This window comes from Apostichopus japonicus, chromosome 23, assembly GCF_037975245.1.
Source record: "Apostichopus japonicus isolate 1M-3 chromosome 23, ASM3797524v1, whole genome shotgun sequence".
NCBI lineage: Eukaryota > Metazoa > Echinodermata > Holothuroidea > Aspidochirotida > Stichopodidae > Apostichopus > Apostichopus japonicus.
In genome coordinates this window covers 9,061,135-9,089,066 of record NC_092583.1, presented here as the reverse complement: position 1 = coordinate 9,089,066, position 27,932 = coordinate 9,061,135, and the positions used below count along the sequence as shown (strand labels likewise).

The 27,932-nt window shown below is 36.5% G+C and overlaps 2 protein-coding genes and 1 long non-coding RNA gene across 3 annotated transcripts in view; 1 reads left to right on the top strand and 2 right to left on the bottom strand.

Moving 5' to 3' along the window:
* Positions 1 to 6,135, bottom strand: part of LOC139964437 (uncharacterized) — a 33,127-nt gene extending 26,992 nt beyond the window's left edge. Inside the window, exons 1-3 of the mRNA XM_071965993.1 lie at positions 5,787 to 6,135; positions 5,239 to 5,323; positions 2,607 to 3,504 (exon numbers count right to left, since the gene is read on the bottom strand). Coding sequence (XP_071822094.1) covers positions 2,607 to 3,504; positions 5,239 to 5,258 — 918 coding nt within the window. The 5' untranslated portion in view covers positions 5,259 to 5,323; positions 5,787 to 6,135. The remainder of the gene's footprint in view (positions 1 to 2,606; positions 3,505 to 5,238; positions 5,324 to 5,786) is intronic.
* An 8,375-nt stretch (positions 6,136 to 14,510) lies between these two features.
* LOC139965004 (uncharacterized) lies at positions 14,511 to 19,438 on the bottom strand. Its single transcript, XM_071967146.1, has 5 exons — positions 19,327 to 19,438; positions 18,490 to 18,557; positions 17,227 to 17,844; positions 16,340 to 16,559; positions 14,511 to 15,354 (listed from the first exon to the last, which is right to left on the bottom strand). The coding sequence occupies exons 2-5, from the start codon at positions 18,552 to 18,554 to the stop codon at positions 15,001 to 15,003; spliced, it is 1,257 nt and encodes a 418-aa protein (XP_071823247.1). The 5' UTR covers positions 18,555 to 18,557; positions 19,327 to 19,438; the 3' UTR covers positions 14,511 to 15,000.
* Positions 19,439 to 20,571: 1,133 nt separating this feature from the next.
* Positions 20,572 to 23,814, top strand: LOC139964786 (uncharacterized). The gene is made up of 2 exons (XR_011792088.1): positions 20,572 to 20,878; positions 22,608 to 23,814. It is a non-coding gene; the product is annotated as an uncharacterized lncRNA (long non-coding RNA).
* Positions 23,815 to 27,932: the final 4,118 nt, after the last annotated feature.

Below are 27,932 nucleotides of genomic sequence, written 5' to 3'. Positions count from 1 at the left end.
TCTATTCACGAAGCTGTATCAGTCAGATTGTTGTTCATCTATATATTCATGATGCCACCAACTTATATAGTTATATTGGGCTAAACATTATTCTCCATATTTAACCAATTGGGACCCATTTGTCTGGGAATGTGATCATAAAAATAGAATAACTAACGTGACTTCTATGTAGGTGATCAGTAACAGTAAAGTTATTAATTTAAAACACACACAAACAACCCTCTCACTACCCCCCCCCCCCCCCTTCTTACGTCTAACAGTTTCCTTAATTATTAACAGTGTTGTTTTATATGAGTATATATACTATGTCAATCATTGATGCAGTATTGTATTTTACACTGTATTTTACTTACAGAAGATTAATTTATTTAATCCTAAATGCTTGTAACTTACACAGCTAAACTACATGTGCTGCAGCTCAATGGCCTGAATAATCAAAGTCCAGTTGCACTGTCAAGACTTTTTAAGACTGGTGTATAGTGTATACAACTAACTTTTATGTGAGACTACTGCAGTATGAGATATGCACAGCCTAATGACAAAGAATGCATGTAGTGAAACATTTAATGATTGCAAACTTAAGTGCAACTATCAACTATAATGCTAAACTAAGTTTCCTGGATTACTTAATCCCATTAGACATAAATTACTATTTTATGGTGTGGCCTGATGACATGTTTTAAGACCTTTAACAGGCAGACCAATGTTCTTTCACGGGTTGACATGTGGTAATGCTTTCTCATGCAATGGGTAGCAATGATCATGTTTAATCCATGTGCATATAGCAATTGCATACATTACACTGTGGGCTTGGTGACAGCTAATAAATGGGGGGTCTTCACTTTTTACAGTTAATCGTTACTGTCACATAACTGACAGGAATACACAGCAGTAACTAATTACCTTCTTAGTTACCTTCTTAATTTTAAAACGTAAAAATCGACATAATTTTCAAAGTAGTTAACCTTTGCCTCCTTTCTCCTGCTTAATCCCATATGACCTACATTATGAGTGAATATTACAGCTAAATTGTACCTACTTCTTTTTGTCAGGAATTAATCCAAAATCTGTTACTTATTGTTACTTATATGGACTGCATTACACCGAACATTCTTCATAATGGAAATCATAGGCCATAAGTGAAATGAACCACTTGAACAGAACAGACAAAAAGACTGACAACTGACTCAATGTAATCCCTATTAAAGTAAAGCCTTTACTTAGCTACAACTTTCTCTCCTCAGAAGTAATGAAAAGTGATTTCAATTGCTGTGTGAATTTTGCAGTCTTTACTCTGTTGACAATATGAAAATAGCACCACAAGGCTAAGGTCACATTTTCCCCTTCTATTTCTTTATTTTTGACTAATTTGCACTTAAATAAAATGCACTACATCCCAAAATAGAATCAAGATTGTGTCAATATCATTTTATCAAGACTTAAATACTGTCATCAAATCAAGGTATGATCACTGTAGTATTTGCTATACATGTGCACTAGTGTCACTATGGCCTAAATTAAGATTCACTTATACCAAACTTGTAAAAATTAGCAGCTTGTAAGCTCAGAAATAAGAAAAAAACATTTTCAAAATTTGGTGTGTTGTTCTAATCTTGCAAAGTGCAACAAGAATCCAATGCCCTAAATTTTTCATAAAATTTTGCACTCACTTTTCCACCATTTGGATCTCACTCTTCAAAAACAAGTAATATTATTCTATATTTGAAGTAATGAAGACTGCGAAAATAAGGAAAACCAATTTTACTTGTACATTGACAGTACAAAACACTTCCATGACAACCTTACCAGAATCAGCAAAGCCCAAGAAAAAAAATGTCCTTATTTTTCTTTAAATTTTGCAAAGCAGATCTCAAAACATATAAGAGTTTCTTCTCCTTACTTGTTCGCATAGAATGATACCCAACTTGTTGAGCTTCAACCAATGGATTGCTTTAATGAAAGTGATAAATAGTCCTTATTTTTACCATAGGCCTGTAGTGACCGCACTGCAAGCGAGCCTATATATTCCCTCTCGCAAAGTGGAACAGCCTACGTATTTTGTTGATAGACATTCTGTCGCCCAACTTTCTTGCTTGTCTCCACTCCCATTTATAATAAACTTGAACAAAGAGGACCCGTGTCCAACGAGAGAAAGTTTTGGGGTCATAAGTTCAAGTGTACAGCGACATATTTTATCAGTCACTTCGTTCAGTGAATCGGTCAGCGAAGGTTGTTTCCTAAGCCGTATTACTTTAGCACTACGATATATACCATCGCCTACACCACAGCGATAGCTGGCTAAAAAGGCCGATACTTCATATACTTTTCGTATGTTCTTTGGGAATCCACCGGACATTTTATGTGTGGGATGTAGCAATGCAACCCACCAATTACTAGCGCTTCGGATTCAGTTATACAATTATTCAATTATAAGGATTTTGCTATATATATATAAATACGGATCTATCTTGTAACTGGCAGTTCAAGTTCCCTGGACTGACGCCAAGGAGGGTTAAACTAGACAGAACTATTATTAAAGGTTAGTAGTATTTATTTATTATTATTAACAAGACCTCTAAAGGCCTATATCCTGTATTAGTACTTACTGTGTGATATTCATATACTTCTCCAGTTCCAGTAACCACAAACAATCTGTTTATGCTATTATTGATCCTGATTCTCAAAGAATTACCAGGAACTTTAAAAGAAGCCAATATATGACCCCCATAGATGAAAGAATGACCCACAGAGATGGGAGAATGACCCCCAGAGATGGGAGAATGACCCCCAGAGATGGAAGAATGACCCCCAGATAGAGAGTAAACAACAACTTGACTACCCTCACCACCAAACCATAATATAAATATTAATCCTTTCTCTTCACTGACTGTTATACTATATGCATGTCTGAACTGTGTGTGTGTATATTCTTGTTCTACTTCTCCCTCACTATTGTACATTAAAGCTCTCGCACCATAGTATGTACAAATAAACAGTTCTGTATTACTAACTGTTATATCATAGGGCCAGTCTCTACTATCTAATCCTTTTAAGGTGATTGTCTTCATTATTCTCAATTCTCTCGCATCTAAGACAATCACCTCATTGGATTTTAAACCGACATACACTAAACCATCTCTGGTTGTCATACACGAGGCATTACTGTAAAACAACTCCCCTTGATTGACCAGACCGCCATTATCACTATCGCACAATGCTATCGTATTCTTACAACACGTTAAAAACAGACGATCATCCAGGAAACAAAAAAATCGCCATTCTGAACCAAACTCGGTAAATTCCTCAGAATAGTACGGCTCTGACGTCAATAATAACGGTTTTTCTTGAGAATCAGGATCTAATTGTAACATAAAAAGATCAATAAAGCTGCATTTTGTCCAGTAATTATGTCCAGCGACAGCCAAACGGCCTGTATCTAGCACGTCCATTGCCGACACACTGTAACCATCTTGCACAGTAAATCGAGGTATCGTTGTATGCACTCTGTGTGTGTGGAAGGCAAAAAGTGAAAAGTTAGGTCAGGGTTGGAAGGTTGTATCCGTGGTAACGAAGAATTTAGAGTTGATTTTTAGATCGAAGGAAATGTTGATGAACAGCTCTCAGCCTGCTGAGTAGCTATACAGCCCAGGTCTTACAAACGGCACTAGATTATTTGAAAAGCTGTTGATTTATGCATGGAACTACAAAGTCGTTACCCACAATAGCACTAAATGTCCAGAGCAAACTATTCGACATTGTAATATCGAAGATATAAGAGATGAGACGTTCAAGGCCTAATGTAATAATAAGGATACTGGCCTGTAGATCCATGACGTAAACTTATGCTGTATTGGCCCCAAATATGCTAGATATTCAAATATGGTCACCTTTGGTCAACATTCTTAAACTGACTTTATTACAACCTTCGAGGAAATTTTCCTCACTGGGACCTTCAGTCATCTTGTGTGTTCCTAAAAATGTCTGAGAACAATTTGGATAATAAAGGCCTGCAGGAAAATACTTGTCGAAAACTTCTAGCAATTATAGCATTTTCTCATTAAGACCCTCTCCCGCATAAACGTGAAGAAAATACATTTCCGCATGAATGTATATATGGCGAGCGGAGTTAAAAAGTGCTAGAAATTGGAAAATCGACCGAATCAAATACTTTCCTAGTAAATTTTCCTATTAATAGAAAAACATTTGAAATTAGTAACTGTGTGCATATGAAATATTCCTTTCACAAATGTTCTCTCACATATAACAACACCGACTATAAGAAGCTTGTTAATAAGTCAGTTTCAGTCAAATTGATGAAATTGCATAGGCTATATTTAGTTTATCTTCAACTTCCATCGTTATCATATGTATCATCGTTATCATATGTATGTCTTTATGTAACGTTCTGATTCAACTTTTCCAGGGTGTTGATGCATGAAGTACATTTTTAATAATTTTCATTTAGCGGCCGAAAAAGGAGAGAGAGAAAGTAACGCACAAGTTTGTAAATGGTGGCGCTATTCAAAGAAAACTGACTGTCAACAAGCTCCGCTAATTAAAAATAATGGCGCTATTAAAGTAAGCCAACCAGAGCCGTATATCTCTCTATACGGCTCGCGTATTATTTTTTTCCCAGGACGAATGTGGGCATCGGCCAATCAAATACCTGGTTTCCAAACATGTGACGCTTTTCAAAAGACATGTTCTGAATCTTTTTTCCTAGTTTTGACCCCAGACTATGAACGACTTGGAACTCGATCTGTAACCCACTTTCTAAACCCTAACTCTGATTTCAAACGAATTTGTAAATTCCTGAAAAACCTGAAACCCTAATCCGTCCTGGGAATAAAAATTAGGCATACGGCTCTGGAGCCAACCAGAGCCGTGAATACAGAGAGGATCCATTATATTGACGATTTGAGTTGGCTTTGTGCTTTAACTCCTCAATGCAACAACACTGTGATGTCCTACTACCCTTCAACACTAAACCCTTTCCCGTATTTCAGGAGTTATCTGAAGAATGAACAGCCTGTTTATTTTCAGTATAAAACAAGGGTGGGCAACCTTTTTGAATGAATGGGCCAGATATAAGGAGTGAAAGATTGACTGCCTGTATGAAGGACAATGTAAAGTAAACAAATAATCAATACTTTTTTATATTGCCATGTAAGATTGCCAAGTATATAAACCCATTTCGATCTTGTGTTAGTTTTTGTTAATAATTATGATAATACTTACGAAGTTTTTGCGCTGGCCATTTTGATAGGCCTATGTGGTTTATTAGTTCAACGAGAATTATATTTAATGCAGCTGGAGTCCTGATCTGCGGAGAAAATTAGAAACATTTTTAAAAAACAAATACGACTTTCTAAAATAATTCTTATCGAGGAATATCGCAATAATCACAGAGATCATAGGGAAACAAAAGAAGACTTATGCTGGGTGAATCCTGTGGCCTGTTTTGATGATTAACGAGCAACATTGAATTTAATATAATGGATGAAATGATGGTTTTGGTCATCCCCGATTCTAAAATCACACTGTCTACGATCAATAAAGAAGTTTACGTTACAGTTATATTTGTTCATGCTGGATTGCGAAAAAATCGGCGAAAGCGTGAGAAAATGTTTGGAATTGCGAGAAAATGTACGATGATCAAAAGTGGAGATTTTCTCTAAAGAAATTTACATTTTTTATCCAAAACAGGTATGTTGTACAATTTAGCTATACTTCCCTAAACTGGAGTGCTGTTTATAAAAAATCAATAAATGTTTTATTTTACTTACAATGACAGACGTCTGTGTTGGACAGGTGCAGGTGAGGTACAGCTAATATTCTTCGAAAGGTCTTGAATATAAACTTGTGCTTGATATAATTCGTTTTGTTTTTTATGTTGAGTCGCTGGCACGTCAAGAAAGCGAGAAGTGATAACACAGATTTCAAACAGAATGCCCTTTTATTTAGATCACATAAAAGACAACGAAATGCTCTGACTTTGATCAGAGAATCAAACAAATTCTCAACTGAATATTAGGTAATAAACGCTGAAGTGTGGAGCACGAAAGAGAGTTGAATGCTTTAGTAAAAGAGGAGGACAGACTTGATCTGAACTGGTATATATAGCAAATGAATCAAATAATAAATTACGCCCACTAACCCTTGACCTTTTAGATATAACCATATCGCGTGATGTTTGAGTCAATATTGAACTTAAAGCAGTTCGGTGAGATTTTCATATTTTTTCATGTTTAACTGAACCACTTTGAGTGTAATTTTGAATGTTATGACGTAGTTAATAAATATATCGAATTTCCAAAACTGAAAGGAGAGAAGGGAGGAGGGAGGGAGGAGGGAAGGGGGTTCGTAAAGTCAATACAGGTGATCTGCCTGTCTACAGACTCCACAGACCCTACAGTCTACAGACCATCGAGATAATCACATAACCTGAGATACCCCCCCCCCCCTCTCCCTCTTCCTCAGTATATCTTCCATTGAGTTAGTGGGCCACTATTATTTGTCTCCCTAACCAGTCCAACATATATGTCTGGAAATGACGAATACAGTTATAGTGTCTTTCATTTAATTGCGGCCGATTTGTGTGGAAAACGGTCCTATAGTCTTCTCTATAATAGTGGAATATTGAAAACTCTACGATTTCCCCGTTATTATTCAAAATAGAAACCTGACAAAATAACTCAGTATATTGGACTATTTGGATAGGTGGGGGAATGTCAACTGGTTGACCTCCGGGTGACCTTTGTGTGTGAAGTTATGTATACAAGTTCAAAGTTAATTTTTAGACATTTAATGCAATTAAATCCCAATGCCAAGGTGTGACACGGTTGATATTTTGGGACAAGTTGTGAATGGGGTGGTGGAACATTTTCAAACTTAAAGGTCATGTCATCTGAGGTCACCAATGTTATCATATCTGTTGACCCGCTTGTAGGTGACCTTATATTTCTTACGTTTTCGAAGCCATATTTAGATCTCAAAAGTGCCTATTGATCAAAAATCCGATCACATTTTGTGATCACAAAAGTGTTGGCTATAGTGTTGGTTACTTTATAGGTACATGTAGGACCACAATTACTTGGACTATTTGAGCCCAATCTTGCTTGATAATATCATGTGTATTGTCATATACCCCAAGCAAGGAACCACAGTGCCCTTTGGGCTCTTGTTTAGGAGAAACCTTAAATATATATATATATATATATATATATATTTATATATATTTATATATATATATATATATATATAGTCTACTGCTTTAATATGTAACTTCAAAAGTTCCTAGACAATTCTGCCATTATCTAGCACCTTTGACTAACCAAGTACTATAAAGGTAGTTTCGTTTTAGCTCTAGCTGGTTGTTAAATCAAACAATTCAAGTCAAACAGTCTATGTACGTCACCAAGAATTTGATTTTGTATTCAAATGAAACTGTTTTTGTGTTAAAAGATCATTATTGTTCTCACTTAAAGTAAATATTTGAGTAGTTGGGTAGTGCTGATGATAATAAGCATAAAGGGCTACAAGGTTATTACATTCACACTGTTGTTCCATTGCAGCATGTTTAACGCAATACCCTATACAAATGGCACCGTTTATGGAAAGTTCACAACGAAGTCTCCTCATTTTGTATCTATAGTAAGGCCCATCCCATTTGAGATTAATGCGATCGCCAAACGATCGCCGAGAATGGGTATGAGGGGAGGGGTACCCTCCTCTCCCTTCAGAATTTTTAGAAAATCGAGATATTATTAAATGATGAAAAATGGCGCAATTTGGAGATGATTTTTTTTGCACTTTTTCTTCACATATACCGATACCACACAAAAGTTTCATATTTGAGATGTGAAAATGAAAATATCCAACTTTGTAACAATTCAACACAAAATTAAGCCTCTTTAGCCTCTTCAGTCAATGATAGACCAAAGGTGTCTGTTACGGCCATATAATTATCAAATTGATTGTTTCCAATGGTTATCCTGAAGTAATTAATATTATTGATTCATTGATTAATTATGAGGAGAGAATAAATCATCCTGAAATTAACAGAATTTTTATCGTTTCTTTGACTGGCGCTTCTTAAGCAATGGATCTAGGTTTCCGTTAATAAAGACAACGACGTTTGACGTATGATGTCTTTTTTTCAGTTCGAGAATAACGAACCAAATTAGAGAATTTGAGGTATTGTTTTGAAGAAGTGTGCTACTAAATGAGAACTATGGTTTAATTGTTCGCCGACACAATTCTTTGCAAATCCGGGTCTAGATTTTGTCCTTCGTCCCAACCTTTGATTTTTGAGATTGCTATGAAAAGTGTATATTCAGCTGGCATTCACGTGAAAAATGTAGATTCCTAATACATGACACGATTCTAAAGGGCGGCCGTCTTTTTAAATAACAAAAGTAGGCATAATTCATAAAATACAATGTCGCAATGTTTGGCGTTGGATTAATTTGCAACAGGGGATTGTATAGCAGCACAGCTAGTCACTGAATGCTATAAAGTAAAAAAATGTTTCTCATTGGTACGTAAATTTGATGCATGGTGTTAGTTGTTTACACCTTTTTAGGGAAATTTATTTATTATAATGAATGGGACAGGGAGGGTTTCTCTAGCAGGTTGTTATCCTTTCGTGAAACAACACACAAAAAAAGGAAAGAGGTCAGTTGGCTTAAGTACCTTTTGGTGAAATAAAACAACGAAATAAGAGGTCAAGCAGGAGTTAGTAAAGAAAAAGTAAACAAATAAAACTACGCGCAACAAACTCATTATACGCTGGATGTAAAGACTAAAACCTAATCATATTTCTCTGCGCCATGAAGACTCATCCCGACGGAAATCACATTTTTACTCGATGAAGACTGCAACTAAAATAACTTCCATCTACTTCACATGCCCGGATTTTGCATAACAGACAGAAGGCTACACCCCTATATACTTCAGGCAGCTCTCAAGGACAAACATTTCATTCTTAGACACCAAAAAAAAAATGGCACAGCATGAATTTGAACTGCTTCTTTCCCCGCAAAAGAAATAATATATATATATATATATATATATATATATATATATATATATATATATACGAATATATACTGCATAAGAACGTAACATGGCATAATACAATTATCTATTCCCGTTCTATTGGGTTTAAGTCTAATCATTAGGTAATGTACATGACGTTAGTCCTTTTCTCAATGGATCTGAATGCATCTACCCACAACTATGGCAAAGCTAACGAATGATATCACGTGATCATTGCTAAGTAACCGGCAATAACATTTAAACGTACACAATGCCATAATCTTATGAAGTTACCGTTATTAAACTGTTACATAAATATTGAACCATATATATATAGATATTTCTGACAAACAACTGCATACGAAGCGTTAGCAGAATCGCAATTGAAACGATATGTGTAAACACCAGTTAGAATTATTAACAGAGGTTGTTTTTGCTTTCGATGATAATCGTAACCTATGCAGTCGTGCAGGCGGATTTGTGTATGTATGTGTGTGTGTATGTGTATTGTCTCGCTTGTAAACACGAATCTCAAGAAGGGAAGCTTGGACCAATCTAATATATAATGTTTATGAGTAACACTTTGAGTAGAATAACCCTATTGTTTTGTGGGGAGGTCAAAGGTCATTTGGGGTCACCAGGGGCCAAATAGTGAAAATCATGTAAACACGATATCTCAAGAAGAGAAGCTAGGATTACACTTATTTTTCGTAAGTAGAAGGACCTTCTTAGGAAAAAAGCCTATAGTTTTGTGTGAAGGTCAAAGGTGATTTGGCGTCACCAGGGGTCAAATTGTGAGAACCTTGTAAGTACGATATCTCAAGAAGGAAAGCTTGGATCAATTTCTTTTTCGTGTGAAGGAGTGCCACATTGAGCTCAAGATCCCTATTGCTCTTGGTGGAGGTCCAATTCATGTTGGGTTACTCGGGTCAAATTTTGAAAACCGTGCACACGATATCTCAAGTAGGGAAGGTTGGACGAATTTCATATCAGTATGTAGTTGTGGCACGTTCAGTACAAGATGCAAATTGTGTTTTATTGAGGTCAAATGTCATTTGTAGTCACCAGACGCCAAATTGTCGTAACCTTGTTTATGAGCTACCGTATCTCTCACCGACCAACCTTTCCAATAACATGTGCGTTGCGCCTCCTACGAATAGGAGGCTATTGGCAATTGGAAATATGCTCATGGGCATCCGTAGAATCTAAAACTCAAAACGGACAACTCGAAAATATTTGCATATGCTTCAAAGTGCCGCTCGAAAGTCTTACTTACCCTCTTCCGTCGTATTTCAGGTTGGATGTAGGTTGGATGTAGTTTCGTTGTGACCAGGCGCCCTTAATGAAACTTAACAGTTCATCTAATTAGATTTTCCAGTATGACCAATCTCAATGCAAACAATTGTAGAAAACGGTCTTAGTTTGGCAGTGAGTTCAAGATTGCTTTGCTTTAATGGAGTAATCGGAGGTACTTTTCGCAGCTAATAGACAATATAAATATTGGGGCAAATGTAACATCTTCTTTCCTGTTGATTTTGTTGCTTACAAAACCTGTAAAAACGCGTAAAGACAGATGACATGAATATATATATATACAATATATATATAATTAAATATATATATATATAAAAATATATATATATATATATATATTATGACAGATGTATGATGATCGCTCAACGCGTGAAACTCTGAGTACATATGTATATATATGTATCCGACGCTATATAAATTGGTTCTATAATGGGGTTCGAAAAATAAATTAATTCCAGGAAAGAAAATAGATTAAGAAAGGAGACTGGTCAGTTAACTAACGAATATTTCTGCCTAATTTTCCTAATTCTGCGACCTATCCCAAAACACACAACAATATATGTTTGGCAATAAAAAATATTTTTATAATACCATTGGTCACAACTGATGTAGTTTTTACTCCATCTAAAGTTGTTTTTACGTTTATCATCCATACCAGCAGATGTAAGAATATCCGCATTGTATTACAATTTCTTAGGATCATGGTTATAATACAAATTATACATAGGTATCATTTTGCCACCTTGTTATTCTCCCTTACACCCTATACACACCCAACGAGAGACGTGTTGAAGGAGAAACGGAGGCCCTGACCATGACGTTGTATTTAACCGTAAGTTTTCAATATGAGAGAAAGAAATCAGCAGGTTGCAAATTATTTACCAATTGAATATATCTAAATATATGAATAGAGAGTAGAGTTCACGCCTCCACACACCCCCACCCCCTCCCACTAAATGTTTCCCTGAATAAGTTATAAAATTCTACAAAGGTTGGACCATTGTGGCCAACAGAAGAACACACATTTGTCTGTACTTTTGTTAAAGTAATTTACATCTTTCAGTACATTAATTACATTTGTATTGATAGGGGGCCTGCTAGACCTAGCATCAGTAGCTAACATTGCTCCAACATGCCAGTTCATGTCATTAGTTCCAAGATACATCAAACCATAATTTTAACATACAATGTAGAAACGGCCTATTGTTAGACCTTATGGGCTTTAGCCAAAGTTCGAATTACAGTAGAGGGCCTAGCACTAACTTACGCTGTGTGATTTATGTCCTAGTACTTCATAAAAATCAAAGTTTCACCTTATTATATGTCATATGAAAGTGAGGTGGAGGAGGGGTGGGTGTTATTAAAATGTTTTCTTGATTACTTGCATATGCAACCCTGTGTTTTGGCAGCTGTACAGTATTACGCATTTTACCTCATATACAATTGATAGGTTCAAGCCTAACTTAGACCTAGCCTAATGACTGTCTCCCATTGGCATTGCCTGAGCTTGTATTGAAATACGACGGTGGCATGAAAACAGATTTGTGAAGGCCTAAAGGTCATGTATACTTAATCCATTTAACTATGTCGGCATTACACATCAAAACGTGATAAAAAGAAAATTGTTCGAATGATGCAAGCGGGTGTCAGATTTCGCTGACAACCTTTACTTTAAATTCGCACCTATTGTACAAAGTTATGCAGCTTACGTAGTCTAGCCAAAGTTCACATAATATCTCAAATATTTAACTTTGCCACCCTCTTCAAACTATGTCTTATAAGCTTATCTCAGACGGTAACGTATTCACATGGTCGAGAAATCCACTGTTATGAATTGATTAAAACAGAATTCCCTGTGTCACCTCCGGAATACATCTAAGGTTTCCGACAAACGTCTAAAGTTTGCTTCAATTTCAGAACAAAACGTTGCCAAATTGTTTACAGCATTGCCTTGTCGTTCAAGAGCAAACAGCGTGAATATTATACCACCATGCGCCCATTGTTTACTGTATACTGTTTACTTAGCGTGTTAACATATACGTAGGCGCCAGCCAACACGATACTTGGATATTTTCAGTCACCAAAGAAATCTATAAATTTGACTTCAATTCGCATCTCTTTCAGAATGAATGGTTTAGGTTACCAAAATTATATTCAGTGTTTTTGCAGATTGTATGACTTCGCACAGCCTGTTTTAACTGGAATAATTTTTTTCAACTTGGGCAAAACAGAGGAATTTTTCTTTAATTATTATTGCAACAATTATCATTATTTTCATTTATCAATTTAATTTCATGCTCATAAAATAATGATCCTTTACTTAAAGGAACAATAATTCAAATCTTACCCAAATGCTAGCCATGTAGCTGAGCGTGTGGCTATGTTGATTGTATCTACCACAATATAACATTACTGTTCAAACTCATTAAGCCTATGTATGCGTTTTTCATTACAATAATCGATGGGCGAAGGACGAAAAAAACACGGCGATTATGACCAAGGTAGTGCACAACACCAGCGCCGATTCACTGGGCCTAGCCAGTATACAGCTCCGTATGTAGCGAACACTTCACGGAAGCATACTACGATCCCTCCTATTTTATGAAATAAAACAAAAACGGGTCGACATAAACGATTTGTTCTTCTGTAAAGTGTTCCACATTAAACACTCCTAAGACTAGATTGGAGAACAGAAAACCTCCAATGGGGCAAGTGGTGATCATTGTACATGTATATGAATACATAGCCAACACAATGTACATGTGTGTTGTAAGTCACCGTAACACAACGCATAATACGGTTTAGGGGGTTCCACGAATTCCAACAACACATGCACAAAATGGACTGGATTTGTTTTTAAATGCTTCGTTAATAAATTCTTACCACGTTGAATGTTCCGAACGGGTTTGTTCTTCGATATGTTGTGGAGCTTTAATTTGGGCTCGTTTAACAGGCTCGAACTGATAGGGCCTACGGTTCTAACACCTCAGGTCAACCCTCAACGTTCGGTTCAATATTGGCATGATCATCGCCTTCACTCTCTGCTTCGAATATGAGAAAGGGCACTCTAATTATAGCCCAATTTCACTACCTGGTGAAGAACCACTATCACTCTGAACTTCGGTTGCCGCATTTGGTTTTAAATCTGACATTCCAAGGGGAATTTCGATCTGATTGCGCGCCGACTTGTTATCGATTGTTTTGTGTATTTATGTACACTTGTCGTACTGTAAGTATGATATGTGTTCGGAGGAAGCAGCGAGAGTTAAATCGTGTTCATAACATGACGTTATCAGATTAGGAAAATTTTCAGCCGAACAAACTTTTCAAGCCCGAAGAGGGTAAATTAAATCTCAATTTTCGAAGGCCAAAATCAAATTTTTAACTGACAAAATGTTTGATATATGTTCTAGAGGGCATGCTTAGATGGATTCTAAAAAGACAGGACGTTGAAATTGTCGTGTCCTGGCCACTTTAAAGTGTACCATTTGTTGTATAAATTGTATGATTTTGTCTGGTAGAGGTGGGGTAGGGTGGAGGACTCCTTGAACCTTGACACCATCTGCATGATATAGTTCACTTCAATGACTTAATACCGCACTTTGCCTCTCCAAAGTGCTGGATTCGCCTCTTACGTAATCAGAACCGATAAAGCGAGGCTTGTACGTTTCAAAGTTGTTTAGTAATTTAAAAAAAAAGAATACATTGAATTGTCTGACTGCATTAAACTATTAATATCTAGATATATTAAGAAGTAGCTAAATGGTTGAAAACACTCTTTAAAACATAAATTACTCATAGTAAGATCCAAGATTTTGTGTGAATATTTCATGATTCCATTAGAATTATACAAAGTTATATAACCCAATACAAAATTTAGCCTTAACAAGTGACTGAATATACCCAATGAAATAGAATTCTCAATTGTCGCTTGACATTGCCCATCTCGCTTGTTTCTCTTACTATTTGCTTTCGCTAAAAAGTACCATTGAATGCGTCATAGCTTTTGTTTATATGTGGGTGGCGTGGTAAGGTAAGGGAGAAGTGAAGGGGTAAAAACAAGTATATCATGACAGGAAAGATGAAAAAGGGAAAGAATTTCTTTCTTATTAATGTTTTTATATTATCGTATGATTGCATTTCGACTTTAGTTAAAATCATAGCAATTTTATATGTATGAAACAATATTATTGTTATATATTTGTTCCAAGTGATCGTTGTTACAGAGACATTGGTAATGATCCGCGCTGATGCCGTACCACATGTTTTTGTCGTAATCATAAGATGCTCTTGGTTGCCAATCGCCGAGACGGCAATCTTGGCAATCTCGGCGTACATACCGCCCTCGTTTTATGACGTAAAGTTTTTTATAAGATACCTATGTATGTCGTCAGTAACATCAGGACATTGTCCTTTGTTGATCTTTGAACAAAGTTCTTATTCACGCACATTTCGCCAGTATTTTTCAAGTATGGAATCTGGTTTCCTGCCATTTGCATGAACATCATACCGAGTGAATATATCTCTGAATATTCAGTGTATGGCATTGTCCCTAAGATGACCGCCGGGTCGATATGGTAGCACCTTTTAAGAACTTCTGCTTGTCTCTTTAGTCTGAAATGTTCATATTTTGGCTTATCGGCCATATTAACTGCCTTCCAAATCGATAATTTTGATTTGAGGATCTTTCTGGTTTTGAAATCCAGTCATCAGCATGATATTGTCAGGTTTAAGATCACAGTGAAGGACACCTCTGGAGTGAACATCAATAAGGGCTTTAACGATGCTCAGATCAATACGGACAATTGCAGCAGTGGAAAGGATCTTCTTCTTGAGAGCGGCTTGGAGAGTCCATGTCTTCAAAGTGTTTTCGTCACCGATAAATTCTTGAACGACAGAAGGTACCCCGGTGTTCCCCTCTGCTGGTACAATACCGTACAGTTCTGGGACGCACTTTAAACCGCGTAGTTTAGTTAACATCTGAATCTCCAACTTTGCATTCTAAATATAAGCAAAAGAATTTTTCTTTATTTTCCATTTTGAGCATATTTGCATTTAAGAAGCAACTATATTATGACACTATGGCGTTGACTCACTAATTCTATGTTTGACTCGAGCTGCATAGCTATCTTTGCAGCAAGATCTTAAAAGAACATTTGTTCAACCATTGGGTTCTCTTCAACCAACACAGTTTATAAGCAAATAAGTATAATGTTAATATCTGCTATGACAATGCGATACAGAATATGGAGAGGGCTCAGTGAGGTGGGAGTGGGAGAAGGCTTTAAGGGAGGGAGCTTTGAGGGAGGGGGATTTGAGGGAGGAGGATTTGAGGGAGAAGGAATTGATGGAGGGGGACTTGAGGGAGGGTGCTTTGGGGGAGATGAGGTGGTTGGTCGTAATGTCAACAGAAAATGATCACTTACTCTACCGTAAGTGTTTTAAGAAAACGGTCATGGGAAAATGTAGGTGGTAGCAAAGAGAACACAATTTATTGTGCTACATTTGGGCGCGATGTGTTTTGGTGGTTAATAAAACAGGCAGGGGTTGGTTGGGGGAGGGGGAAGGGTAGGCGGGGAATGTTTATCGTCTTTCCAACTCATGTCCCATGTCCCCCTTCGCCATCATATCTCTACGGTATGATTGCAGTCGACTATATGTATTCTTTTGTAAAAAGCGTATGCTACCTGGGATTGGTGGGTATGGTTGAAGTCAAAAAGTTCGTTCTAATGGATATTCATGTATATAAATCCTAAAAATTGTTGATTTTTCATGGGAAAAGTAACGTTAATGTTAAAACTGTATTATTAATTCGGTTGTTACCGATTTGCTGACGAACAAATAAAAATTACATGTTAACTTTTTGATACAATTTTAAATATATGAATTTGATGTTGACTAATGATATATCGATATTATTTGATACATTATTATATCAATAAAAAGTTATCATCAATTTTTAGTTCAATTTAATTGGTTTGCTAACCTTGAATATTTTCGCATTTCTAAGATGATTTTGAAAGGTTTTTACAGCACAAAGCCTTGCAGTTTTGATGTTTTTCATTAGTCTTACTACTCCAAACGCTCCTCTGCCAAGAGTTATCGGTTTGTTTGTGGTTAGATGTAAAACATGCTGAAGATCACTCTGCAATAACAACTCACATTCTGGAAAGACACGTTGCAGCCTTAGCATTTTCTTTGTCTTCCTAAATGGAAATGAAATATAAAAAAAAAGTGATAGCTAAATGTGCCTTACATTGAACGTTTATTATACCGTCTTACAAGTATAACGAACACGCGTAAACGTGGAATCAATTGTATGTGAGTCTTAACTAAACATATGTTAAATGCATTGTCGTTTTCGAATAATATTTTTTCGCTGTCGGATTATAATTAATGGGAAATGATCATCCATTCCACACATTAAAACCTCCCTGCAATCACTCCGCCTCTGCCCGCATTACCCCTCCTACACCCCTTCTCCTCCTCCTATTCCACCTGAATTTACGGAAACATTATTTTAGGACAGGTCTATACAGAAAAATCCCAGCTGGTACCATTTTGTAGGCTTGAAACATTGATCTTTATTTATTTTTAATGAAAATAAAGTCGTTCTTTCATGTTTTCCAATCCGTATTAATCACTAATATTTCATCAAAATCCACCATCGATCATACGAAAACAGTTACAGTAGCCCAGTATGTATTCTGTATTGTTTTAGTTTCCTATCTCCAAGTGTTTGGCGACAATTTCACTGGGTTCTTATATAATTGTTATCTACAGCTGTCGATAAACTTTGCTCTTCTCTGTTCTAATGTGACAACTCATGTCAAAATACTACTTAACTGAATGAAACCAAATATTTGGTCTCACCTTACAACAACTTTCTTTTCCTGAGTCTGTTTAGGCTTGAACATCTTTGGTTCAGATAGTGCTTTAACTGGCTTAGTCGTTGCTCTGACTATTTCAGCCATTCCTTTGACCGGTTCAGCCGTTCCGTTGACAGGTTCAGCTATTCCTTTGACTGGTTCAGCCGTTGTTTTCTCTGGATCAGTCAGATTGATACCACTTAGCTGGCATCTAAGTTTGGTCATATCTTGTAGCTTGGTGGGATGACGGCGCCCTTTATTATTTACAAGGGTGTTGGTGGGCTGGATAAGAGTGACCTCTGGAGAGGTATGAATCTTTCTTAATGGGCTGGAAGATTTCTTGACCTTCCGTTGAAGCTTTGGTGGTTCGTTCAGAGGCGACTTCGCCTTGATAATGCTGCACTTTGTTTGAAAGCTTTGCGTTTCCAAGGGTGGAGATGCTTTCCCTTGTAGGTCGGTCACGTGACCGACTCTCTGTTGCGAGTTGTTTCTCGATCCATGAGATGAAGTTTGGGCAGATGATGATGGTCTTGGTTCATACGGTTCACAAACTTCGTAAGTATTAGATCGAAGATGGCTACAACAGTTCAAGGTCGAAACGACCTTTTTCCAAACCGAACGTCTGCAAAGAAATTACGAAGCAAGAGTTAACAATTTTACGTCGGATTTTTAGCCTTCTTAATTGTAATATTTCTCATTCAGATGACATACCTATGTTGTTATCGAAACTCTAAATATAATCGATGTACCATATACATGTTTAATAATCCTGAATAAATAGGGGAAAAAATTGTAATGTTTCTCACTTCCCAAAAGAATGGTTAATTAAGATGACTCGTATACATTTACAATGCGAGATGGGGTGACAGGGAGAGGGGCTATATTTTCGCTTTGTGGCTCTGTTTATAACATTGATTCAAACATACTTTAACTCAAGGAACTAAACAAGAAAACACAAACACGCTGCGAAATGTTCCCCCATTAATAATGAAATTTACGAGAAATTATTCGCAAATGTTTAGTTATTGACGAAGTAAGTACCACCCTGATTATTATCTATGGAAATTAGTATTTTGTTCTGGAACATCTGTTGTGACATGAAAGTATTCATTTATGACATTCCATTAATGACAGACCACAATACGTATTGCACACATGGAGCCCCTTAAAGTAACTGCGAATTTATATACAGACCTAAAACTATATACAATTTGTTTATTTGTCGCCCCAATTCATAATTTAAATCGAAAAGGTTTATTGAACTTACCTAAAAAGAACCGGTTGGGTTTGCTGGTGTTGAAATTCCTTCATATGTCTGGATAACATTGTCATCAACTGAAAAGTAAAGAAAAATTTCATAGTGTTATACGTAAATATCATTGTTTTATAGTTTACTTTTAGTTTGAAAAGGTCTCACTTTTTCCTAAATGTAAACAAAGTAAACAAGACAGGCACTTTGTAAGAATGAGTGGACTATGTTAGGGATATAGTCTATGCTAGGATAACCTATAGCCGGCGTGTAAGTTATTCTCAACAAGGTCACACATTAGCCTATGCAGCGTATATTGTAAAGTACAACACTTTTGTTAGCCTCATAGATAATTAAAAGGTATCGGTTATTTACTTTTTTATTTATGACAAACCGGGAAAACCAAACATATAGGCTACAAACGCTACACACATACAAAATTGAAATAGCGCGATAAACAAGGCTGAACAAAAGATGATTTGTTAACAAAATATTTTTAATGCATTCTAATATTAAGTTTATTGTTCTTGCAACATGTTCCTTTTTGTAATGTGTAATTGTTATAATTCCGAGAGACCTCCACCAACCCTACTCCCTAATCCCAACCCCACTCCTCCACCACTTTCACACTGCTGAATCAAACCGTCCGATATGTTAGCATCGGGCCTTAATTGTTAGAATTAATATGGTGGAAATATTTAGTTTTAAACAATAAAGTATTGGAAAATCGTACGCATAATGAAACCCCTATCACACACCATATAAAGGTGTACATCTACGGTAAATAAGCTAAGTTCTCAATATTTTCTGGTGGTAAATTGTGAACAAAATTATCTAAAGAAACTTTATACTCACCAGAAATATAAATTTGAGGCAGTGGGTTCCAGTTTCTGGATATAAATCGCTGTATTCGCTAGGTAAAGTAAGTACTATGTGTTCGTGATGCTAGGCAAATTGAACTAAAGGGTAAGTTGCCACGGTATCCAATACTCGTAGTTTTCGTCTGTGTGACGTCATGAAAACCCTGCGTGGCGACCATGTTGACATGTGCGTGGTGGAACGCACTGCGCATCGTAGTGCTCAACACAATATACTTGCAATGCGTTGACATGGTCATCGATACGCATTGATATAGCGTCTTCGGAACTTCTGGAAAGTTCTGTACAGTACAGTTTCAGATATATATGTACAGCGCGTGAAACATCTTTGGGTGTAGTTATATGTTGGCTGAGTACGGGTATGCACTATATGCTTGCGGGTTATGTTACAACAACGCGTATAAAGATAATGTAAAGCGTCGATTGCGCTCAATTCATAACTCCTATACTTTCCACAAAAAAAATATGAAGAAGCTACACGCCAGTGTCGGCATGCGCACTGAAATATATATTGCAGGGCGCTAGTTTATATGATGAAGCCAGCTTATAGTAGTAGTAGTAGTAAGTTGAGTCTCGTCTATTCGACATGCTCAGTGATTAACCTCCGCCACGTTTTACGATCTTGCGCAAGGTTTATTGCTTCCTCGAAACTGTTAATATTAATGTCCTTGAATTACGACTTTATTTTTCCAAGCAAGGTAGTCACGGGCCTTCCAACTGGTTTAGCAGTATGTCTCAGTGCTTCTCTTAGAGCAACCTTTGCTGGAGCGTCCTCTTGGAGTCTTGCTACATGACCGAAAAATCTCAATCTTCTATGTGCGACTATCGATGACCAAGGTGTTTGGTTGGTTTCGTTGTAGAGCTCATCATTTGATAACCAATTATTATTGGTCCATCTAATGTTGAGAATATTTCGAAGTAGTCTCCTTTGAAAAGTGTCAATTTTGCGATCAAGATCCTTCGTTGTGCCCCACAGTTCGCAATTGTACACAAAAATACTCTTTAATAAAGTCTCAAAGATCCTGAGCTTAATTTTCCGGCTTATGTTTTTGCTTTTCAAAATGCTTGACAGTGTGTTGAAGCACCGTTGGTTATACCAATTCTTCTGTTAATGTCTTCTTCGGTTCCCAGCAAGCTTCCAACATATTTACATTTCTTCCAACTGTCATTTCCTTTTCTTGTGATTGTAAATTTCTCAGTTTTTGTGCAATTGATTTTCAGATTTCTTACTCAGTTGGAAGTCTGACCTCAATATATGACCGTTACTAGCAAATTTTCGAGCACAGCTACTTGACACGGAAGTAATTGTTTCGCGCAAATCCGGTTCTACGGACTTCGGTTCGCTACTTCCATGTATGGATGTAATCGGTAAAATTCGCAAACATCCCAATGTCATTCGGGTTTACGAGTATCGTAGCTCGATAAAGGATACTTTAGAGATTCAAATACGATCATTTCCGGAAAGAAACGAAGATTTTACCAATAGAACAGTGCATTTTCTTATCGACGACCAACGCAAAAACATAAAGGTAAGTCAAATCGAGTCGACGTCTATCGTTATGTGACTTTCGCGTCTTAGACAACTTTCAACCGTAAAAATAGCATTTTTGTAATATATAAGCTTGAATCTTACTCATATTTGTCAGAAAAGTTGTAACTCCCCCGAAAAGTGTGATTTTTTGGTCAACGAAAATGGTGCTCCTATGTGGTTTTGGTTGCCCCTAATACATGTATCCTAACGTACATAATACACATATACACGAAAGTACCGTATCCTATAACGTGCAGCCTAGCGCTATATGTCGACTATGATGTAGCAAATGCTAGATTGCAACGTCTCGTATTTTTCGTAATCTTTCTATTCGGCATAGATTCCCTTCATTTTTTTGCGTTAATATGGAAAAATCAGGGAGTTGATAAGTCACGGTACTACTTATGGCTACTAAATAGTTAAAATTTAAAAATTCGAGGGCATAGCGGACAGTAATATTACTGTACTAGGCCCCTAGCCGATAGGCCTAGTACTTTTGTATTTACTAAAGTAATATACTACGACAAGTTTTTACTACAGGTAGGCCCTAGCCTAGTTTTAGTAATACTAGAATACCTGCATAGTTTAGTCCAATTTTAATAATGGACTAAGGCTTATAACCTTTAGTTCTTAGCCTACGCCTTCTTGTCCTTGTGGAATAATTCTAAGGGGCCTGTTCTTGAAAAGATTTGGACTGCATAAGATACAATTTAGTATTATTATTATTATACAAAAATTATTAGTAGTACTTGTAGACTGCCTTTGTACTATGTATAAGTTAAGATCATGGCTTATTATGAGTTTTATTAAAGCTGGACTGGGTGAAAATTTCCTCCATCCTGGGATCGGGATCCATTTCAATGTCACTTTGTTACAAGTGTTCAAGACCGGTATTAGATCCATGACTTAAGTCTAGGCCCAATTCCCTATGCTTAATATGTAGAGCAAGATACGTAACACAGAAATAAAACTAGCTTGCTTTATACTGCTTACACTTTATACTTATTGCTATTACAGTTAGACCTACTGCTGGTACTTGAGAACAATTGCACCTCATAGAGCCATGTAGTTGTACATAGCTACTTATAATTCCAGGTGACTTAAAACAATATCAGGGATCATTTTGTGACAACATGTTTTGCTGTTAACGAGAGTTTACGATCTTTTTATTGTTATGTTGTTTTCTATGATAGGTACAGTAGTAGAAGTACTTAGTTAGTCATTCACGTGCAGTCTTCCCTATGTGTGTGTGTGTCACACACAGATTTCTCTAAGGTGGTGCTTTCCCATGTATATATGACCAAAAAAAAGTTATTCCCAAAAAGAAGAAAAGTTTCATTCACTATTAGATTTGTTTTGTTATGTATAATGACTAACATTGCAAAATGCAGTTCCACTGGTATTAAGTATTAGCCCAGAGAGCTTTTAGAGTTTATTACATCCTCATGTTTATTATCCTCATATCTGAAGTCTTCATATAAGAGTTTATTTATAGAAATCTGTTAATAAATGTAGTCTCACATTCTATTTAATACTATATATCTTTTAAGTTCCTAGCTCTGTTATATGTACCCGTAGTAAGAAGGAATGCAGCCTGTGGATCAGTTAAGTGCCTGTTGTTACAACTCTGCTCCAAACTATTGTTTGTTTAATCAGGTTGTATTATTAGTGTGCTACCTTTAAGCAATTTTGTTTTCTATATATATGTAATTTACATTTTTCCTCAGTTTCTGTTATACTCTTATAGAAAGAACAAGTTGTGTGCAGCAGCAGGCTGTAATATACTCAGCAGTCTCATGCCTATTCTCTAGCTAACTCGAACAGGTTATTGGCCCAGACACATACACTGGAAGTTAACTGTGTACAATAGATTGTTGTTTGGAATTTATGTGCTGATTTTGGAACCATTTCTTGGGAAATGTCGGTACTTAAATTGGTTAATTTAGTCGTGACAACTGACCAATATGGCTGGAACAACAGAAGATATGACGTGGAAAATTAACAAAATGGATGGAGTGAACTGGCTGACATGGAATTTCCAGATGAGACATTTGTTTCTTGCAAAAGGCCTGTGGGCTATGAGGATGGCTCATGAAAGTTGGGGGTTACTGTATGTGAGAAGTAGAAGAGTGCAAACTTGAAAAAGACACAACTGGCATTTTTCACCATTGTGCTTGCAATAGCATCTAGTCAGCTGGAATTAATTACAACAAGTGACAAACCAAGTGATGCTTAGGATGCCTTGCGTACTCTGTTCGAAATGGATTCTCTATCCAACAAAATTCAACTCAAGAAAAAGTACCTCAGAACTGAAATGGCAGAGGGCAAGTCAGTTGGAAATAATTTGAATTATATGAAAGGAAGTATAAACGTTCGGATGCTATTGGTGCTCCTATTTCTGAAGAAGACCAGGTTGTTAAAGTTATATGTCAAGTTTGGACTTATTTATTTACTTTCTACTCTTACCTTTTACTTTTATATATTTGTCTTTTAATGTTAATCTTATGCTATATGTCACAGGTATATCTCACCATTTCAAAGTTACAAAACTATCCATCCTGCCACCTGAACTGTTTTTGCTATGTCATGCCTTCACTATGCCACCTTGAAATACCCCTTCCAGTCATAATGCACTTGACATTGTGTGTGATTTTTTTTTCAGACAATATTATTGTATGAAGTCTTCACAGTATGAAGTGTGTTTCATTTCAAGAAGTGTTCAAAGTTTGTTAAGCTATTCCTTCCATTTGAACAAAGTATTTCACTTTGAAGTGATCGAAGTAATTTATTTTTCATGCCCATATTTTCACAGGACATTAAAACATGTTCTTTCATGGAGAGTGTCACACCAAATGTTTTTTGTTTTCTTTTTTCTGTTGCTTAAAGTGCCTTATTGTTACAGTTATAAAATCAATAAAAGACCAGGCAACTCTATTTCCACTGTTGACTAATGTTCTACTATGCATGTGCAAAAGAAAAAGAAAACAGCCCTACTCAAAATATTTGGTCAGAGTATCCATAGAACGTGATGTATCCAAACGCGTCCTGTGTACTGAAAGTCCGCTTTTAATTAAAGTCCCCATATGTGGCAAAACCACCTCATCCCTCCAAAATACCCTAACTCTTCCCAAAGCTGGTGAACACCACACCCATCCCAAAGCTGGGAAACTCCAAACCCTTCCCCAAATCCGCTAAGCACCACATTCCCTCCCCAAAACCCCTAAAAACACCACACCCCTCCCCTAAACAACACACCCCTACCCAAGCCACAATACTTAACTTCAATATTGGCAAGTGGTTATGTAGTGTGATACATGAACCAAACAAGGATTGGTATTGACTGGAAAACTGTTAACTGATATTTATTGATGAATATAAGCAACAGATGAGTACCCAGCTTTGCAGAATCTCACTGAGTAAGGGCTACTGTGGAATTATGGTAAGTGGGTAAGTATAAATCATTTGGTATTGTTGGAAGTTCCTTAGAAAGCAACTAGAAATAAGGTTTGGCCTAGGCCATGTTACCTTTGTATATTCGACATGTGGTATGACCCCTTCAGTTTTGACAACAGACTCAGGAAAATTTGTGTTACCTTAATAGTTACCACCATTAATTTAGCTAGAAAGGAAACACCATCTCCCTTGCCCCCTCCCCCATTTTGTCTCTCTTACCCCTCCCATACGCAGCTCTCAGTAATTTCACATTTTACCTAATCATATATTAGAGTTTGGGACAAAATTTCTTCCAAACCTTAGCACAACTTATATTACTTAATTTCACGCCACAAAACCTAACATTCCTAATAGACCGTACACTAAAGGAATGGGTTCCACTACATTGAAAACGATTTGAGTGAAGTCTTGTCGGTAGTAGCCCATAGCATGAAAACGGCTTGGCGAAAGTCTATCTAATTTCAAAATGGCGGCGACAGCAACAAAATCGCCGATTCGAGGTAATCGTTTTGTGACTGGCCGTCTTAGACAACCATTTCACCGAAACTTTACAGCATCATGTAGGAGAGTACAAGATCCACAAATGGGAGAACTTTTTTGCTGTAACTCTCTTTCGTTGGTTCGTTTTGACCTATTTTGTGTCAGTTAGGAATACATGTGTGAGGACGAAGTTGGATTGCAATCGTTGTTTCATAGGTTTTCGTTGATTTTTTCTCGGGTATCTTTGTCCTGCCATACATCGGAATTACTTTTAATCCATTCTGTGAGGTTCCGGTAAGTTGTAAACTATCAATGTCTGTAAATTCTGTGAGTGAAACGTAGGACCGACTTTACGTTAAATGCGGGCAAATTCAAATTTAATGATATGCGTGATCGTTGATCATTCTTCGAGGTCACGGGGTCAGACTTCCAACTGTACTGCCAGTTTGTCAGAGACTCGTTTTTCGATGTCTTGCAGTATATGCTGACCAGTTGATGCCCAAGAGATATCATCAGCGTATTGTTGGTCTACTGTGAAAAAAAGAATTAGTGGTGGAAGTGCTGTAATCATGATCAACTAACTGCGATGGCAGGATAACTGCATCGATATCATTATCATCTGATTTCATAAAGTTGGCTAGATAAGTTATAAAAAATAGTGCACTTGCACTATCTCCTTGTGGTGAACCAATGTTAGTGTTAAAAGGAAGTCCTAGTTTGCCCTCTAATTTGACGGTGTAGGAGACGTTATCGATTAGTAGTGATATCAGGTGAAGTTCGTCGTTGTCAAGAACCTGTTCTAGGTCAGTTAGCAAGGATCCTCTTTGAATTGTGTCGAACGCCTTGCTCATATCTAGCATCAATAGATTTATAGTGTAACCTATGGATGTTATAGCTTTTTCTGCTAACACTTTAAAAGCGAAGACAAGTTCAGCTGTGCAACGTCCTGAAGTGTAGGCAGTTTGGGTAATGGGGAGGATATGCTCATCAATTGACGGACGAATCCTCCTGGCCACACAAACCGCAAGAATTTTCCTCAGTGTTGATAATAAAATTACTGGTCTTAAGTTTTCTGGTGGACCTTTAGTCTTTCCCGGTTTTTGGATAGGAGTTAGGATTCCTTGTTTAATTTCAATTGAGAAATCTCCTGATTCGGCTATACTATTTAAGATATTTGCTATGTGTTTGTGTGTGCATGGGGCATATTTGAGATGTTCGGCTGTGACCTTGTCACAACCTGGGGTTTTATTATTTTTTAAGGATGAGACTGCTTGTTTAATTTCATCTTCATCAAAGGGCGTGTTTAGTTTCTCTGGAAACACGTTTGGTTTGGGATCTGGAATATTGCAGTTAAAAGTCTTTTCGAAATGTTTGCTGATTTCTTTAATTTTTGCGTCGGTATCTCCTATATGTTTATCGCCAATTTTAATTGTAATAGGGTCTCTCTTACTCTTTTGTTGTACTATTCTTATTGCTTTAAAGAAACGATGGGAGTCATCCTTACAATTTTCAATTTCGGAAATTTCGTCAATTAATTTTTGTTCATGGGTAGTTTTGACTAGAAAATGTTGTTGTTTAATTATTTTGTTCCTTTTAGTTTTTAAATTTCTCTTTTGATCAATATCTTTACAGTTGTCAATCTGTAGTCTTAGGTCTTTTTTTTTCTTGGATAAGCTTGCTATTTTAGTATTATTAAAACGTACTTTTTTTGTTGGTGGATTTAAGTTTCGGGCATTGTTTAAACAAACTGTTGACAGTTCCTTCCAATACGTAGCTGGTGATTGGGAAAAATTGGTTTAGTTTAATGTGTTAAATACGTTTTCATTATAGTCAATTTTGTTTGATTTAAGATGGCAGGAATTACTACTTTCAACAGTCTTATTGACTGGATAAATTTGTCTTCTTGTTGAGCTATTCAGGGTGAAACTACTCATAATGATTTTGTGATCAGTGTTAATATGAAGGCCATTATAAGCTCGAGCATCAATATTAATAATTTTGAAGTTTAATGGGGCTATGATATAGTCAATTTGGCTCCTGATTGGGTTTCTGTGATTATTGGGTATAAAATTACTTGTATAAGTGTTGATATGCTCAAGTTTGTGTTTGTAGAAAGTATTACATAAGTATAGATCGTTACGTACAATTAGGTCTGTTAAGAAATCACCACTAGTATTAGTATTTCCAGTGGTGTATTTTCCAATATGATTAGGAAAGAAAGGATTTGATGAGCCAACTTTTGCATTGAAATCACCACATATAATCACTTCTTTTTTATTGACAGTATTTAGTAGATCTTCAAGATTTTGGTAAAATTGTTCGGTTTCTACAGGATTCTTATAAGTTATTGCTGATGTAGGGGCATAAGCATTAATAATATGTAGTGGGTGGACTTTATTATTATAAGTTCTATAAATTGTCAACAGAGCAAGGCGATCAGATATGGTTTTAAAAACACAATCAATTCCTCTCTTAACAAAGAAACCGACACCGTGATATAAATTGCTACAAGCTGCTTTAAAAAATGTATATGAATTGGATTGATCTGACCTTGGTAGTTTGACCTCTTCTGGACCTCTAATCTTTGTTTCTTGCACAGCGGTGATGTCAAGATTGTATCTTGTGATGTCTTCAATTAATTCAAGTTGTTTTTCTTCTTTGGAAATCCCACGACAGTTAAGAGTACCGACTTTAATAATCTGTTCGTTTTTACGCATTCCAATAAAGAGAATGAATCCAAAATAGACAAGAAATATTCACTCCTGTGGTAGGCTATCGTATAGGCTGCTAAAATATGACTGATAGGTCAGAAACGCGTACGAATTAGATGATTTTGATATAGGCTTCGTTAAACTGCTTAGGCGTAGTGCTAAGATAACTAACGAAACTATGTGTCTTTTGTAGTTCACATACGGAGCCGTAACAGCAGGGTAAAAAGGAAATCAGATCAGTATTCCCAGTTATTGCAAGGAACTATAGTGTCACTTAGAAATGTAGGGTAAGTTGTAAAATGTTTCACAATATCCACTGTTCGTTAACTATTCTACAAGTAGATTAAAACTTTAAAAATCCATTGCTGCGAACAATCATATACATTTAGCAATTTAATGCAAATCAAA

What these genes read in the sequence shown, in the direction of transcription:
- LOC139965004 (XM_071967146.1), bottom strand. Translation starts at nt 18,554, where the DNA reads ATGACAATGTTATCCAGACATATGAAGGAATTTCAACACCAGCAAACC. An exon ending in ACCCAACCGGTTCTTTTTAG is followed by an intron (nt 17,845 to 18,489) that starts GTAAGTTCAATA and finishes ATTTCTTTGCAG; the next exon opens with ACGTTCGGTTTGGAAAAAGG. An exon ending in GAAATGCGAAAATATTCAAG is followed by an intron (nt 15,355 to 16,339) that starts GTTAGCAAACCA and finishes GCTTATATTTAG; the next exon opens with AATGCAAAGTTGGAGATTCA.